This window comes from Nelumbo nucifera, chromosome 5 (genome assembly GCF_055504915.1).
Source record: "Nelumbo nucifera cultivar China Antique chromosome 5, China Antique-T2T, whole genome shotgun sequence".
NCBI classification, from domain to species: domain Eukaryota; kingdom Viridiplantae; phylum Streptophyta; class Magnoliopsida; order Proteales; family Nelumbonaceae; genus Nelumbo; species Nelumbo nucifera.
The window spans coordinates 84,081,625-84,099,349 of NC_142653.1; the positions used below are offsets into that span (position 1 = coordinate 84,081,625).

Below are 17,725 nucleotides of genomic sequence, written 5' to 3' on the forward strand. Positions count from 1 at the left end.
TATTTTTATTATATACATTATTTTCTATAATTATATATATGTATATATATTTGAGCTTGGCTCACGAGCCTCACGAACTGAGTTCTATTAGGCTCAAGCTTGATTCGTTTATTAATCAAGCCTATAAATTAGGCTCAAACTTGACTTAAAATTCAGTTGAAACCGAGCCGAGTCAAGTCAAACTTTTCACGAGCTGAGTTTAAGTAATTTATGAAGAACTCGGCTCGTGACCACCCCTACTCTCTAAACACTCTCCCACTTTTAAATTTTCTTCTCTCTTAAGTTCTATAACTTGCTCGTCTATGACCAACTCGTCTCAATTAGACCGGCCTAATTGACCACTTCAATCACTTAGTAACTTGAGTGTTGGAGTGCTCCTCTTCGAGGAATCACCCTCGGGCCTCTGACTATTCGTCTGTACATATCATCGAATCCAACATAACTTGCCCAGCTCATCGGGATATTATCTGCTACTCGTCCACCTTAGCTTAGCAGCAACAACAAGGGTAAATGTAAATATGCTCTTGGCACAAAGTAATGTGATGTAGGGTGATTTGGCATGACCTCGTAACACGGGGACACGTGGACATGATCTGGCGTGAACAACAACTCAGCATGACAGCCTGGCCGCAACCCGGTGTAACAAGCTCGACGAAGTCCGACCAAGCGACTCGGCGAAAGTAATAGCTCGCTAGGAGGCGAGGCTCAGCCCGCCCTGAGCACAAGGCCTAAGCGCCACGATCTCCCGCAGCCCTAAGGGACCCCGGGCTCCCCGTGAAGGAGCCCGAGCTCCCTTTGAGCTCCGAACTCTCCTCTCCTAGGGAGCCCCGAGCTCTCCACTCTTGAGGAGGGGGCACCTCAACTTTTGGCTGTGTCCCGAGGGAGAAGTACCTCGGGACTGCATCCGCAGAACTCGTACCTGTCGGATCAGAGTAGTTCGGTAGCCTGTAGGGAAGATCCGCCTGACATCCGTACCTGCAAGATCTGGTGGCAGTGCCCACATCTCTTGCCCAGGCGGTGTCGTGCCTGCTGTCCCTGAAAAGCATAGCACGCCTGACGAGTCTGCACCCTGCAGCAGCCCGCAGTGGCGGCCTGCACTTGCCACCTTAGTCTTGGCAGTAATGGCTAGGGCAGCGACGGTTACACCTAATGTGACCGACCTCCGGTATAAAAGGACCACCACCCTCGCGAAGCAAAGGTATTGAAGCTTAAGCACTTTCAACACTCTTACTCTCTGTTCTCCCTCTCTCTCTCTTTGAGATTCTTCTCCAGTTCTAACTTAGCCGTCGGAGTGTTCCCACCGGGATATCTCCCCGGGAACCCTTCACTTCCTCCTTCCTCTTAGGTGCCATTTGTTCCAGCCGGAAGCCAGGTCACAGCCAACTAGGAGTGCCCAAATCGTGCAACATCATTTGGCGTCGTCTGTGGGAAGCACTTCAAAAGGCCTTCCTGTAACGTCTGTACAACTCTCTTCAAAGAACTGTTCAGTATCATCAACACCTATGGCTTTCTCCAGCAACACCGAACGTCGGAACACCCTTGAGGAACAACTCCAGTTACCCACCGTCTGCATCGGCCAGTTCACCGTCCCTCTCTCTGCGGATGGGGTCCCTAGTTTGACCGTCCTCCCCCCGGTGGCACCTGTGACCGTTCCAATGCCCTCTACAATCGGAACAATCTTCGCTGAACCCACCATCCTCCCTCCGGTGGCCAACCAAGGTCAGCTCGAGGATCTGATCCAGTGCATGCGAGCCATGCAGACTCAGATGCAACAGTTCCAGCAACTCCAGTCCCACCAGCAGCAAGTGCTGCACCAAATGTCCCAGTACCAATATCAACAACAGTTCCCTTCACTCCCCCCCTGACATCCGGCGGCGCAGCTAGCTAAGCCTCAGCGCCGCAGCGAACTCCCTTCCTGTCGGGGAGAGACTTCAGCATCGTCTCACGGAAGAAAGGGCAGGCACCCTACCCCCGTCGTACTGCCCACGGCCATATCGGGGGTTTCCCATCCGGTTAGGCCAGCGTCACCCCAGCACTCGCAGTTTGAGCCTCTGCTCGCGGAGAACAGATTCGTGATGCTAGCCGGTGACCTGGAACAAGGTCCTTTTGTCCGCAGCTACCGGCAACTATCCCTGCCTCCCCTGGGCCCATCGAGCTCAGCAATACAAAATCCAGCAGCACCAATGCCGAGCCGACCAAGAAGCAGCGAAGACGTCGCCGGTCTCGCCGAACTACCACCGTCCACAACCTGCCCGAGCTCAAGGGCAAAATAGAAATAAGCTCGGGAGAGGTAAGAACTGCACCACTCCTCTCGGTCCCCTCTCCTCTGTCCCCGGAGCTCCTCGCGGTCCCCATGTCCAAGGACTTCAAGCTCCCCCCGTTGGACAAATACGACGGGTCCTTCGACCCCAACGACCACGTCGATGCCTTCCAGTACCAGATGCATCTAGCCAGGGCAAGTGAATCTTGCATGTGCGTGGCCTTCTCTAGCACGTTCAAGGGAGTGGCCCGCACTTGGTACCGAAACCTCTCGTCGAGCTCGATAAGGAGTTGGGCGCAGTTCGTGAAGGTCTTCACCTCCCACTTCGTCACTAGCAAGAGATGCCCGAGGACCCAAGAAAGCCTCCTCAACATAGTCCAGAGAGATGGGGAGTCCATCCGGAACTATATCAAACGGTTTAACGACGCTTGCTTGCAGATACCCGACCTGGACCCTGCAGCTCGGCTCATTGCGGCCAAGCGAGGCATCACCCACAAGGAGTTTAGATGGCACGTGGTAGTCAACCAACCCAAGACCGTGACCGAGTTCCTCGAACTGGCATATCGGTTCATAGGGACAGAGGAGGAGATCAACCAGAAGGGCGAGCACGCCTCCAAAAAAAGAAGAAGGGAACCGGAACCCCCGGCTCCTAACGACTACAAGAAGAAGAAGGATCAATCTCGGGGGGCAAACCCGATTCAGCCTTTCTGAGCTCCGGCAGCAGAAAGGGTGTTTACACCCCTCAACACGAAGCGAGCCGAGATCCTCATGGCGATCAAGGACGCCCCATATGTAAAGTGGCCACCTCGGCTCAAGGCCGACCCTAATGTTAGGAACAATAACTTGTACTGTAGTTTCCATAGAGATCACGGTCATAGCACCAAAAATTGTAATAACCTCTACGATGAGATAGAAGAGCTCATCCAACGTGAATACTTGAGAAATTTTGTACATCATGGCAATAACAATAAAGCAGGTTGGCAAGGAAAACAGAGTAAAGAAGCTCCCGAGTCCAGCAGACAGGCGGAGCAGCCGCAGAGGCCGCCTCCCGACGAGAGACCAGTTAGGGGGACCATCCATGTGATCGTCGAAGGATTGTTTGTCGCGGGCTGCACTTTGGCAGCAGCTCGGTCATCTGCCCGCGAGGCCGCCAGAGAAGAGCTTAACCCCCCAAAACGGCCAAGGATGGAGGAACCGATCTTCTTCACCGAAGACGATGCGCGAGGGGTCCATTATCCCCACGATGGCACGCTCGTCATAAAGATTAAGATCAACGACTTCAATGTCAAGCGCGTCCTAGTCGACTCGGGCAGCTCGACAGACATCCTCTTCAAGGCAGCCTTTGACCAGCTTCAGCTCCCGGAAAGCGACCTGAAGCCCGCAAGCACTCCATTGGTAGGATTCAGCGGCGAAGAGGTCAGGCCTTTAGGGAGAGTCACTGTACCGGTAGAGGTCGGTACCTGGGCCAGTGTAGTGAGGCTCACGCACGAGTTTCTGGTGGTCACAACCCCCTTCCTGTATAACGCAATAGTAGGACGGCCCATCACCCACGTCCTACGTGCGGTAGTTTCCACCTACCACCTGGCGATGAAGTTCCCTACAGACTTTGGAGTCGGAGTGACACGAGGTGATCAGCTCGAATCCCGCAAGTGCTACGTAGCTGCCCTCAAAGGAAAGGCCAAGGTAGCTGATGACCTCAAGCTAGAACGACCTGCGGAGCAATTCGCGGAACAAGCCACACCTACCGAGGAGACCATCCCCATCCCGACTTCGACAGAAGACCCAGCTCGGGTGCTTTAGATCGGCGCTTCTATTAAGGAACCCCTGCGGTCTCAACTGGTAAGCTTCTTACGTGAAAATTTAGATGTTTTTGCTGGTCAGTGGCAGAAATGCCCGGCATAGACCCCAACATAATCACTCATAGACTCAACACTGATCCTGTAGTTAGGCCCATTAGACAGAATAAACGCAACTTAGCCCCGGAGCGATGGAGGGTAGTCGACGAGGAGGTTGGGAAACTCCTTGCAGCCGATTTTATCAGGGAAGTCCATTACCCGAGCTGGCTGGCCAACCCCGTTCTGGTAAAAAAGGCTAACGGTAAGTGGCGCATGTGCGTCGACTACACCGACTTGAACCGAGCTTGCCCGAAGGACTGCTTCCCACTTCCCAGGATCGACCGTCTGGTGGATGCGACCTCGGGGCACGAGTTGCTGAGCTTCCTGGACGCCTATTCGGGCTATAATCAAATCAAGATGAACCCAGCAGATGAAGAGAAAACTGCCTTCATAACCGAGTTCGGCCTGTACTGTTACAAGGTCATGCCCTTCGGGCTGAAAAACACTGGGGCCACTTTTCAATGACTTGTAAACAAGCTGTTTGAGCCACTAGTTGGCAAAAAAGTAGAGTGTTATGTAGATGACATGGTCATCAAAACCCAATTTTCGTGCGACTTAATACAAGACTTGCATTTAGTCTTTGAAATTTTGCGTAGATTTAATATGAAATTAAATCCAAACAAGTGTGTCTTCGGTATCTCCTCGGGAAAATTCCTAGGGTATATCGTTAACCGCCGAGACATTGAGGCCAACCCGGACAAAATCAAAGCCATCCTAGAGATGAGACCACCCCGAAAATTAAAGGAGGTTCCAAGGTTGAACGGCCGGCTAGCCGCCCTGAGCCACTTCATGTCCAACTTAGCAGATCGTTGCTTGCCCTTCTTTAAGGCCATAAAAAACAAAGGTTTTGAGTGGACTGAAGAGTGTCAGCTTGCGTTCGACGAGCTCAAAAGACACCTATCCAGCGTCCCCGTCTTAACCCGACCCGAAAAGAGTGATGTTTTAGAGGTGTACCTCTCGGCGAGTGACGAGGTGGTCAGTTCGGTACTAATAAGAGAAGCAGATCGGGTCCAACGACCTTTGTTATATTTTTAATAATTTGATTTAAAAATAAATATACACATGAATGGAAAAGGAGAGGCATAGTATATCCACTTTATTTATTAATAAATTACTTTGCATTGTTCTCTTATGAAAAATATACATGTAAAGCTCAAATTGGAAAAAGTACAAATACAAATATGTACAGCATAAACATATACAGAATAATACAAAATACAAGGTTTTGTGCTCTTTAAATTTGTATTTATACTCTTTCCAAACTGAGCCTAAAGGAAAATCTATGATACGGAGGTTTTGGTTTCCAGGTTTAGAAATTTGATTAATCAAAAAAATTGAATTAATCGAACGTTATTATCTATAACATATATACTAACATATAATACATACATAATATGTATAAATATATTATATTGTATTATATTATATATTATAATATATAATTTATTATATACATTGTATAATATATATTAATATATATTATATATTAAAATATATATAGTGTTAAAATTCGGTTTTAACCAAAAACAAACCAAAAATTTCGGTTTTGGTTCGTTTTTTTATTTAAAATTTCAGTTTAAAAAATTTTGGTTTATTCGGTTCGATTTTTAACTGAATAAACCGTTTGCTCACCCCTAGCATTCTTCATGAGTCAAGCTATCAACTATCTTCTACAAGGTTTTTGAACCGTGGTTAACCCGGTTTGATTTTTAACCTAATAAACCGTTTGCTCACCCCTAGCACTCTTCACGAGTCAAGCTATCAACTATCCGCTACAAGGTTTTTGAACCGTGGTTGACTCGGATGGTCGAACCGTTCGGCCTAGGAACCATCCAGGCAATTGGTTCCATTTTACCCCAAATCTGGTCCTTAGCAAAAAACCATCGAAAAAGTTAACAATCCATTAACCCGAGCGGTCGAACCATCGATCTATCGACCCATCGAAGGTTTTTGGCCATTTTTTATTTTTAATTATTTTTTTACTTGTTTAATTTTTTTGTTAGAATGGGCCATCCATTCGAATCAGATGATTGGACCATCGACTCAGAAACCTATGGCCAAAACGGTTTCATTTCTAGGTCATTTTTTAAAACCATGATCCGCTATGTTCTGTCGAGGAAGTAGAGACTTTGGCCACTTTGGGTGCTCTTCAATTTGTAAAGGACCTAAGCCTTCTAAGTAGCTATCATCAAGTTGCTGTTGCCTTGGTGGGTCAACCCACTATAGCTAGTATCATTGTAGATTGCAATGGCCTTTTACCTAGGGGTGTTCATTGTTTGGTTCAAACTATAAAACCAAACCAAACTAAATCAAATTTGTGGTTTGGTTCGGTCTACAACACCTAAAAATGGTTTGGTTTGATTTCATACTTTGCTAAATTGTGGTTTGCGATTATCGTTTGGTTTCTTAGATTTTATAAGTGAACCAAACCATAAATTGTAAGCCTTAAACCAAAATTATATATATGAATATACCATATAATTATATAAATAAATGATGTATAAACATTATATATAATATAATATATCTAAACTAAATGTATAAAATTATAAATATATAACAAACTCTTTTATTTTATAATAAAATAATAAAATAAAGGTTTTAAGTTTTAATTTTTAGGGATGTTATTTGGGCTAAGCCCAAATAGAATCAAATAATGACCCAAAGTTCCCAAAACTGTATTAGAAACCGCACCAAACCATAATAAAACGGTTTGGTCTGATTTGGTTTCCATGCCAAAATAGTTTAATTTTATTTCAGAATTTCTTAAACCATAATTTACTGATTTATTCCGAGATCTTCTCTAAACCATACCGAACCAGACCATGAATTTCTGAAACCGTAATTTACCCTCCTTTCCTATGTGCCATTTTACATACACTCAAAGACTTTGCAATAGCCTACGTGGCTCACTTGAACCACCTTTTATCCATGCTCTTATTGTATATGGCATTTCCTCTTAATTAATGAATGCTTAATTTATTCTTAGAAAACAGAAACAAAACAATGGCAATACCAAACACCACCATAATGACATTAACATATTAGTAAATATGTACGTATATTTTCACATGACAATATCTCTAAGATAAAACTATTTATAATTTATGAATCATTTTTGAATAATTATAAATGGACAATTTTGGAATAGTTGAGAGTAAAAACTATATATATCCATTCATGCTTAAACAAAAAGAATAAAAAATATCAAATGAAAATTCCGAAAAGAAGAGACATTTACTCTTTTATAAATAATATAAATATAGATTGTAATTATTGCCTGAGATGGGCTGGGAATAATTTTCAAAGGGTAGGGCAGGTTGGATCGATAATCCTATTTCAAATAGCCGGGTTAGGTTCGGATCGACCAAAATCCATTTCAAACCCGACTTGTTGATATCCTACACGGATTAATGGGCATTTACTGATATCTGCCACATGGAAAGTTATGAGGGCCTCAAGCCATACAGATGCCATTGGTCCCACGTCCATAGATATCAATATCCCTCGCAATTAATGTTTCTAAAATGTTCAACATCCTTATTCATTAATTGAAGAGGAAGGAGGGAATCTTTTTGGTCTGTGTCTGAAACAAAGGATCGAGGTTGCTGTGGAGACCTCCAAGCCATAGAATTATGATAAATCTCTTGACGATTTCTCTAAGGGTTTTTATTCTTCAGTCCATTTAATAAATTTTAGTTTCACGGTACAGTTGAAATAGGTGTCAGACTGGAATTGATGCAAAGGTATTGATATTATAAGTGGGGTATTTAAAATTTTGAATTATTATAAATCTGCAAATGAAATTTAGAATTTTGAGATGGAATACAGTATAATTTTTACTTTCTCTAACCTATTTCCTGAAACCAAAGACTGATTGATTTCATACTTCAGAGCTCATTCACATATCCCCCATCAATAACGCGTTTATGACCGGAAGCCACTAAGACTAAGGAATTTGTTTGCTATGATCACACGTCTCAATCCCCAAGTGTTTATACCCCACCAAGAAATAATTACAACTATTGCCCTAACATTCGAATCTCTTCATTCAACTTTTCCCCCCAAAAAAAAACTATTCATTCAACTAATAATTATCCTAACCCATTGAGTGTTTTCAACCGTAATAATCCCTTACATTGGTTTGGTGCTTTCCTTGTTTTTTCTTGCTCATGAGGCCCGACTAACAGAAGGCCTCAACCTGAAGTGAAGTGAATCAATCAGTTTTAGGCTCTTACCCACAAGGGCTCCCTGCAACAATATTGCTCATGGAAATAGGGTTTTATTTCCTTCTATCATACAACAATGGTGGGTTTTTTTTTTTATTTAAGATAAGAATTTCCATTTTTTACTTTGTTCATAATTCATTATGGTATGATCCTCTTAGGCTCATCACAACTAATACAATTGAAATATTTAAGTTCTGACTAAGTTAAGATTATTTAATTATTGTTAGGGTTTTAATATTTTCTATCTCTACCTGACATTTATTCTTGTTCTTAAACTAAAGAAATTTCAGTAACATTTGGTGTAAGCAAATGCGTTTTTCTCTTTCAGGCATCAAGTCATTAACTACTTTGGACGATATGATAGGGTCAATCCATTCTGTCTTTAGATGGGATCCGGCTGTTCAGTTCGTGGTCAATGGTTTAGTTAACACTTAGCAGCCAATTATGGCTCCAGCGCTTTATAGTGGACAGCGTAGCTTGTCCTCCTCAAACCAAACTATTTAATTAGATTTTTTACCAGCTAGGCCGTGTGATGTACATGTTTTGTAAGAAAAAAAATCTAATTAGATTTTTGGCTTTTTGGCCTGAGGCTACTCTTGGATAGGGGTGAGAAAAAAATCGAAAAGTCGAATTTATCAAAAAAAACCGGTTAATCGAACCGGTCAGTTTAGTTTTGGTTTTGATTAACCAATATAGGAAACCGGCGGTTAACCGAACCGACTGATATACATATATTTTTATATATATATATTTATGTATATTATATATATATTTTATATATTATAAATTAATAAATATGCATTATATATTTATAATATATGATATATTATTTATTATTTAAAATATAATATTTTATATATAATTATAATTTGTTATTATATATTTATATAAAATATTGTAAAAATAAAAAAAAACTAACAAATCGAACCGGTTAACCGATTAATTTCAGTTTGGTTTCAGTTATCGGTTTTCCAAAAACCGGTAGTACCAGTTCAACTACAAAAAAGGCCCTTGATTCGGTTAACCAAACCTGAGCACCCCTACTCTTGGATGCCATTGGCTGATACAATACACTATAATTTTTTATTTTTTTATTTCATTGGAGCTGTACAATGGGAAGTCGGGAATTGCGAGCTGATTCTTGCAAGACATTACAACCGCACATCAAAAATACCTCTCCATCAAAATTATAACATACAATTATGAGAGATGTTCTTAATGTATGATTGTAGTGTCTCTTGGATAGCAAGTCCAAAGAAAACGATAGCAAATCCCATAAACCTATAACCCCTTTCAAGGTTTTTAAAACCAGTCCAGAAAGAAACCATTATGGGGACTGGTTTTCGGGTCAAACAGTCCAATTGTTTGGTTTGAATGTATAATTCGTTCTTACTTTAAAAAAATTAGAAAAAAAAAAGCTCAAAACCATTGTCCGGGCTAATGGTTTGACCACCTGAATTAACTAATTACTACCAAATCGACAGTTTTTAACTAAAAAGCAATTTTAGGGTGAAATAAAACTGCTTACCTGACCGGTTCCCAAATTTTCTGGTCCAATTTTTAAAACCATGGCCCCTGACCCAGGTAGCAACGAGGTTTAATCCTAATAAGTCTCAACTACAACATCACTTGTCTTCTCCTTACCACATTGAAAGGGCTATATAACCAATTATGAGTGAAGACCGAAGACACCGGTATTTCCTATACATAGAATACAACTGACAAGATAATTTACACTTGGGTGGTATTTAACCAAACAAAAACATTAGTTATTTTTACAGAGGTTCAACTATAATACGGGAAAGACATGTATCAGAAAAACATGTAACCAATCAATCGTTATCGTTATTATAAAAGTGGTAATCAATTAGATTGTATTTATCAAAATTCAGAAGAAATTTTAATGTCAAAGCCCTTAAAGGTATCATGTCTTCGGACAGTATAGTTTGGCTTGGATGTACTACCCATAACAACGCTGCCCACACATATCTAAGAGATTGTGCAGCCGTATAGTCTCATCATTTAGATATTCCCGATGCACCATGATTCATGAGCTTTGTGTAGTGTGGTTAGCGTTTGTGGGTAGCAGATCTGGAGTCATTTTCGTAGACGTGCCAAAGAAATCTGATGGGTTGGCTAGTTGGCTTTTGTGATGAACCGATCAAAGAATGTTGGACCCAACCGGCTACCGATAAACGACGTGTGGACCCAAAACCAATGACTTGAATGTTTGACTATGGGGTTCATACTTTATACCGAAATATGCGTGTACGAATGTACATCGTCGGAATTTTTAATCACGGTCGTGAAATCATGATAGATGTTCAAGATTTCACAAATAGGAATAGGATCATGCGACCATGACCAAAAATCATTGTTGGAGACTTGGGAGTCTTCTTGAATGTCGAATCCGATCAATTGGTAGAGATCTATGATTTGAATCCAACGGTTTAGAATAATGCAACGAATGGCATTCTTGATCCTTAAAACATCACATCACTACCTCCATTAATTCACGACTTGTGCGTTCCTTTCTGTCTCAATTTTCTTCACAACGAGCGAGAAGGAGAAACAAAAGAAAGGGTCAGAGACAGACACCGTAGAAAACGAAGCCTTTTCATTTTTTCTCTATCGTAGCAGCGGAGGAACAAAGAGGGAGGGAAAGGGGAAGCCGGTGAAATGGGGGAACCTCCAAGTCCAATATTCAATTCGAGACCCTACAATGTTTGAAGGAAAAAAGTCCGTCGCTTAAATCAACACCGACGGCTTTGATCGTCTAGGGCAAATCACGGTTCTTTCTCTTCCAATTAAGTCTCAGCTGATTTTCTTGTTCTCTCTATTGGAACAATCTTCGCTTTGTTTTTTCTTCAGTTGCGTTACGATTATCTGTCAGAAATGTGTTGGCCGAGTTTCGGCTCGTGAAGGTAAGGTTTTTGATTCGCTTTCGTGGAAAGCTTGTAATTCTCTGCGTAGGTTTTCGTCGGTCGTGCTCGGGAGGAGATTAAGCGCGGATCTATACGTTCTGGGGTTGTGTTTCTCTTTCGGTTTTAAGTGAAACTCGCCGAGAACCGGTGAAATTTTAGGGAATTGGTTTAGTTTCCAGAGAAGGCCTTTGGGTTTTTTTTTTTCATTTTTTTTTCGGCGGGGAATTGGTCGTCTCTAGTTTCTCTTTTCTTTTTTCTTTCCTCCTCTTTCTTTGTTCCTTGTAAAGATGGAAGGTTCTGGCGGGAATTCGGAGACGTATAGAAATTCCACGGGTGTCGGTGGTAGTTCGAGAAGGTACGGTGTGCAGTTCTCGGCATCGAATTTTATACAGGCACCATTGTCGGCATTGTTAGAGTATTCTGGCATTCTTAGAGGCCGATCGAGTCATTTGGAAACGGAGAGTTTGGTCAGTGGAGGTGCCGCAACTGGTCTCCGCGATCACATTCAAAGCCGATTGGATGATTCAGCTGCAGGCAGTAGCGGGGACGAGGTTTCGATTAGGATAATTGGTGCCGGAGAGCAAGAACATGGCAGGGCAGGGACCGGTTTGTCAAGTTCGCCGGTTGGTGCAGGGAGAGAGGCAGGTTCTGGCGATAGTGCTGTACCGACTGAGCACGTGGCTGGATCAGCAGCAGCTATGGCGGATGGGCAGGGGGATTCTGGTAATGAAGGCGGAGTTGGAGAAGGGGTTTCTTCGACATCGTCCGCTTCTATTTCGGCTGTTCATTCTGGTAATGGAAGCACGAATGGTGATGCGGGGAATGGTGCTGGAGGTAATAACAGAGATTCGTCTTACCAGAGATATGATATCCAACAGGTTGCAAGATGGATAGAGCAGATACTTCCATTTTCTTTGCTGCTGTTGGTTGTCTTCATTCGACAACATTTGCAAGGTATTTGTTTCCACTCATATATTTGTTTTGGTATCCGTTGCTGTAGCTGTTCTCATAAACCATCCATTAACATGACAAATGGAATGCAACCCATGAAATATATCTTAACAGTTAACTTGTAGATTTATTTAATCTTTGCCTAGTTTAAACTTATGCAGGATTAGTAGAGAAATGGATAAAAGAACTTAACTAGAAACCAAAGATGAGGTTTCTATGAATATCTTAGGGGCAACGAGTGCTGTTTGTTAGGTTTATGATGGGGTTATAAGCCTAAATTACTACAGCAGGTTGTTGCTATCACTTCAGTCTAAAGGAGCAAAACTAATGGTGAAATAAAAGGGAAGCAGATAAGGCTGTGTAAAACTTATAAATAGAAACAATTAGTAGATAGATAGTGGAGGGTGCGGAAAGATAAGTGAGAAACTAAGAGAGGGTGGTAATTTAGTGATAAATAAATAAACACCAATAAAATAAAGGAAAGTTTAGAATAGTAATCCAAATTTAGTAAATTATTCTTTGAATGACATTTCTACTGTAAACTAAACATAGGTCCTAAAAGAAAAAGGTGTTTAAATAGGTTTATATACAGGATTTAACATATCTCTTTTGAGATTAAAGTTTGTTACCCGATCTTGGTCTCAGCTATCTAGGTTTGGGGGCTTGGATTGGATACAGATCTCAACTTTGGCATTTTTTTTTTGAGAAGAGGTAAAGTAAGAATTCATTAAGAGAAAGAAAATTCCCTGTAGAACTACAGGCTATAACAGGGAGAACAATACAATTATACAAAAATTAAGCCACTATCCCATCACCAATTACAAAGGACTTACATAATCAAAAAGGGAACTGTAATCTGAACCGTTTAAGTTAAACTGAGCTGATGACCAAGAAAACAGTTTGCCCACAATTTTTTTGCCATACATCCTCCACTTGGCTGCCTTTGTTCTGAAAGATTCTAGTGTTCCTCTCCTGCCATAAAGTCCACCATACCACTCCGGGAATCATTTTCCAAATAGCCATTCCTCTTTTCCTTAGACCTTGTAGATGCCACCCTTTCAAGAATCTCTCCACGACACTGGGCAACAATCCTTGAAGGCAAACAAACTGTACACTTTTCACCCAGATGTTGCTTAGACCTTGTAGATGCTACCCTTTCAAGAAGCTCTCCACGACACTGGGCAACAACTCTTGAAGGCAAACAAACTGTACACTTTTCACCCAGATGCTACAATAGAATTTACAATGTAATAACAGGTGATCTGTTGCTGAGTACACATTCTGAAGAATCAATTCCCACACCTCTATTCAAGAGATTATCCTTAGACAAGATCTTATTAAAATAGGCAGACCAGATGAAAAAAGCAACTTTTGAGGAATGCATTTGCACCATATTAGGCTCGTAGGGTACTCCTGATCTTTGGCATTTTTGTATGCACTAATTAGCTGTTTTTAGATTCACACCCACATTTTCATCCTTGTCAGACTAGAATTTTACCATTACACCAGGCAGTTACACTTGCTAGAAGATGAATCGTCTAAATCTTCTAAATATTCATCTTGAGCATCCATTTGGATCCTGAAAAGATTTTGACTAAAAGAATCTTGAGAAAACTTGATTAGAGTTTTGTCTTTTGCATATCACACATAGTCCACATGAGTTGGCAACCAACCCCTTGGGCATACTGGAATGGACTCAATGTTGTGGGCTCTTGGGTCAACTTAACAATTTATTTGGCTTGGGCTTGCTTGAGATTATTTTCTGGTTCTTGGAATTAAGTTTACTTGCATGCGTGAAAATCTGATTACTGTCCCATCATGACAGTCACTATATGGCCCACAAAGATTTAGGGGGACAAATGGGTTTGACTTTCCTTTCCTCAATCTCTGTCTCTGCAACCTCTGGGATTTGTTGTTTAATGTGATTCTAACATTGTAGATTTGTCAGGGCAGAAATGCTAGGGCAATACAATGGTTGAAGACTTTGGACCTGTTCCATCAGTTCTCCTTTAATGATTTGGAGAAACTGGTTGGCAATAGTGTGGTGCTCTTCCATTAAGAACAGGGTAGTCCCAAGGTGGTGTCCTCTGGTTGAAGGCTCACTGAAGCTGAACTTTGATGGTAGCAGTTTGGGCAATCTAGGGCCATCTGGAATGGGGGGGGGCTGAGGAACGAGCTTGGAGAGGTTGTTCTGTTGTACTTGGGTCCTATGGGACTTGGTGACTCTGTTAGGGCAGAAATGCTAGCTGCTGGCCTGCTGTACAAGGGATGCAGTTTGCAAACCAAATGGGGGTACAGCAACTAATTATTGAGGGGGACTCAAAGGTGGTGGTGGGCTGGTTATGTCAGGAGAGGCTGCAGCTCACGCCCTTCCAAGGGATCTTGTATGAGACTGTAATCATGAATCAGTTTCTGTTTTAATATAATTCCATTATCATTCATCAAAAAAAATTGTAGATTTGTTAGTGTGAATTCTTCAAATTGGGTACCTGGCCTGCAGCCTTTGAATTCAAATAAACATTTGTGTGGAATAACAGAAGCCAATGGTTAGAATCACATTAAGATGCCTGTTCTAACTTTTAAGGTGGGATTAACCACTAAGCTCTCTAGTACAGGTGCCACGAGTCAGGAAGGAATAGGCTGGGGATTTTAATTTGTAGGTTCCATGCTGGTTAAAGCCTCAAGTTTAGCAGATATAGTTTGGATGAAGACAATGATTTAAACCCTGATAATGGCTTTACCTGGATGGTTGCAGAAGGCTAGTTCAGCCTTATCAGAGAACAAGGCACATGGATTAGAAAATCCAACTTCAGTTGACCTGAACATTTGGATGAAAGACTCAAGCTAGTATTACATCTGGTTCATTATTTGACTATCCAGGTTGACCAGGCAGTTCATGCTTTCAATTATATCATATTGGGTGCAAGCTATATGGTTTGTGAGTTGTTGTCCAAGGACCATTTGGTTAAGCAATCCAGTATGGACAAGGTTTTGAGATAATTCTCAAACACCATATATATATATATATTTTTCTGCAGGCTTTAAGGTAGTGATTTTGTTCCCCAGGGGAAAGTAAATGGGCACTTCTTAGTTCTTGCATCAAAGAATGTTCATCATGAACCTAATAATAGTATTTACTTTCTCTTCTACCCTCAATCTTTTAATGCTGTAGGATTTGCTTTATCTTATACACTCTTTCTTCATTTTCTTTTCAGGTTTTCCGAGTAAATGCCATTTTTATCTGTTATCATGTTTCTCCCCTTATTTTTTTTCTGTAAACCATTATTATTGTTATTATTGTGATTGATAATGGATTAATTATTGATTGCTTATTATTCATTGATATGTAAAGAAATTTATCATTATGAGAGTGGAAAACCATCCTATAGAAGTTTAACAAATAACATAGTGGGCATAGCTGAATGCACAGGCACGGTAACTTTATGAAAAAAAAAAGAATCTACTGGTTATCTCTGAGAATGAATTCCAAGTTCAGAAAGAAGCTGTATGAGTTTTGGTTTTGAAAACCTTCAGGAAAAAAATAAATAAATGCATTAAAGAAAATTTGACCATACCTCAATTTTGCTCTATAATATTGCACTTATTAAAATCTTGACCATTCCTTACCTTTTTTTTGATCAGTAATCAAAAGATGTCTTTTATTAATATGCAAATAATGTTACATCATGCAATATAAAAGAAAATGATCAAAGGATATGTGATAAAGTTACATCTATAGAAAAGTATAAACTATTAAATACTCAATATTTTTTAGGATTCTAAATTATATAGCTATAGAGATGGTCCAGAACTTTATTTGTTGTTACTTAACAATGGTTTCTATAAAAAATACTATTCATTTACACTAGTGTATGGACACGTGCTATGCATGTGTGCAATGGTAAAGATATAAGTTGATATTGTGTTTTAAATTTAACTTTTATGACCTGCACCAAAACCAAGGCAAGTATGTGCTTTGTAATACTATAGATATATTAGCTATTCATTTATGCCAAATAAGCAAACTATATAAAAGAAAATGTCATGTTGAAGTGTTGATCAAGAACCCATAGAGTGTCAAAATTCAATGCATGTCTGACACAAACAACTCATCTACTTAGGAGAGTCCATTCATTAACTAGGGGTGCAACCAAATACCCAACTTGAAGAATTTATACAGCATCAGGCCCAGGCCTGGGCCCTTGGTCGGTTAGTCTAGGCCCATTTAAATTTTAGCAAATGCTCAACCCAAACCACACCCAAATTGCAGCCGTACATTGCAACATTGGTGCTAGCCATTGGCCAACAAATCATGGATTCTTTTGATAATAACATACTTGATGACCTCAAATGAATAAATCTGTAGTGATACAGTGGACCAGACATGATGTTCCTTGTTTATGTGGTCCCATAAGTTCAGTTTATTTCTTATTTCTTGCATTTATACTTGCTTACTTGTACTATTGAACATATAAATAATACTGCCTTGGGCGGCAGTAAGTGGTTTTAGCCCATCGCTCTCTTGCTCTTCCTTTGCTCTTTCTTCTCCTTTCTTTCTTCCTTTTCTCTTCTTCTCTTCTCTCTTCTTCTTCTTGATTTCTGTTTTCATTCTGTACCCAGAAGTTCTGCTAACAGCAGTAACTTAAAGTTGGTATCAGAGCAGGTTTAGGTCTGCTCATGAATCTCATGTAGGCTCTTCCCAGCCGTCTACATGAGAGTTTAATATGACTGGAGTTCTAGTTCTGTTCGTGGCCTGATTCTTGGAGATTGGTGGAATTCGAAGCCTTGCCCAGGACGTTTCTATTCTTGGAGTTTGCCTAGCAGTCAGGAAGAATTAGAGAAAAGTTTTTGAGGTGAGATTTAGGGTTTAAATCTCAGTTTGAAGGTGCCACCCAGAAATTTCTGGGTAGTTTTCTTTCTCCTTAACCCTCCAAAGGACTATTACTGAAGGATATTCTTTTCTGATACCTCTGAACAGTGTACGGACTGATTAGGGTTTTTGATATCTCTGAGCAGTGTGCCCATTTTTTCTAAAGTTTTTCCTGGACCGAATAGTTGTTGTTCTTCTAATCTATCTGTTTTCTTTTTTTTTTTTCAAAAGGGGAGCTGAGTGTGGTCTTGTTCTTTTTTGTGTTGGTTTCAGCATGGAGTTCTTTGGGGGTGAACAGAAACCTACTGGAGAGGGTGCTGAAAGGGCTGTTAGTATGACTGATAACAACCCTTTCCAGGTTACCACAATCAGATTTGATGGTTCTAATTATTTGGAATGGTCTCAATCTGCCATGATGGCAATTGGAGGAAGGGGAAAGTTAGGTTATGTGATTGGAGATACTAAGGAACCAGCCAAGGATGACTCTTCCCATTTCAAATGGGTTCTAGAAAATTATCTTGTGATGACATGGCTGTGCAATTCGATGCAACCCCATATTAGCAGAAATTATCTTTGGGCAAAGACTGCCAAGGATA

At 41.0% G+C, this 17,725-nt stretch overlaps 1 protein-coding gene across 2 annotated transcripts in view; it reads left to right on the plus strand.

The window, feature by feature from the left end:
- Positions 1–10,899: 10,899 nt before the first annotated feature.
- LOC104612968 (RING/U-box superfamily protein) overlaps positions 10,900–17,725 on the plus strand; it is a 53,441-nt gene continuing 46,615 nt past the window's right edge. For both annotated transcript variants that reach the window (XM_088888870.1, XM_010280640.3), the window contains exon 1: positions 10,900–12,262. In XM_088888870.1, coding sequence (XP_088744996.1) covers positions 11,596–12,262 — 667 coding nt within the window. In that variant the 5' untranslated portion in view covers positions 10,900–11,595. The remainder of the gene's footprint in view (positions 12,263–17,725) is intronic.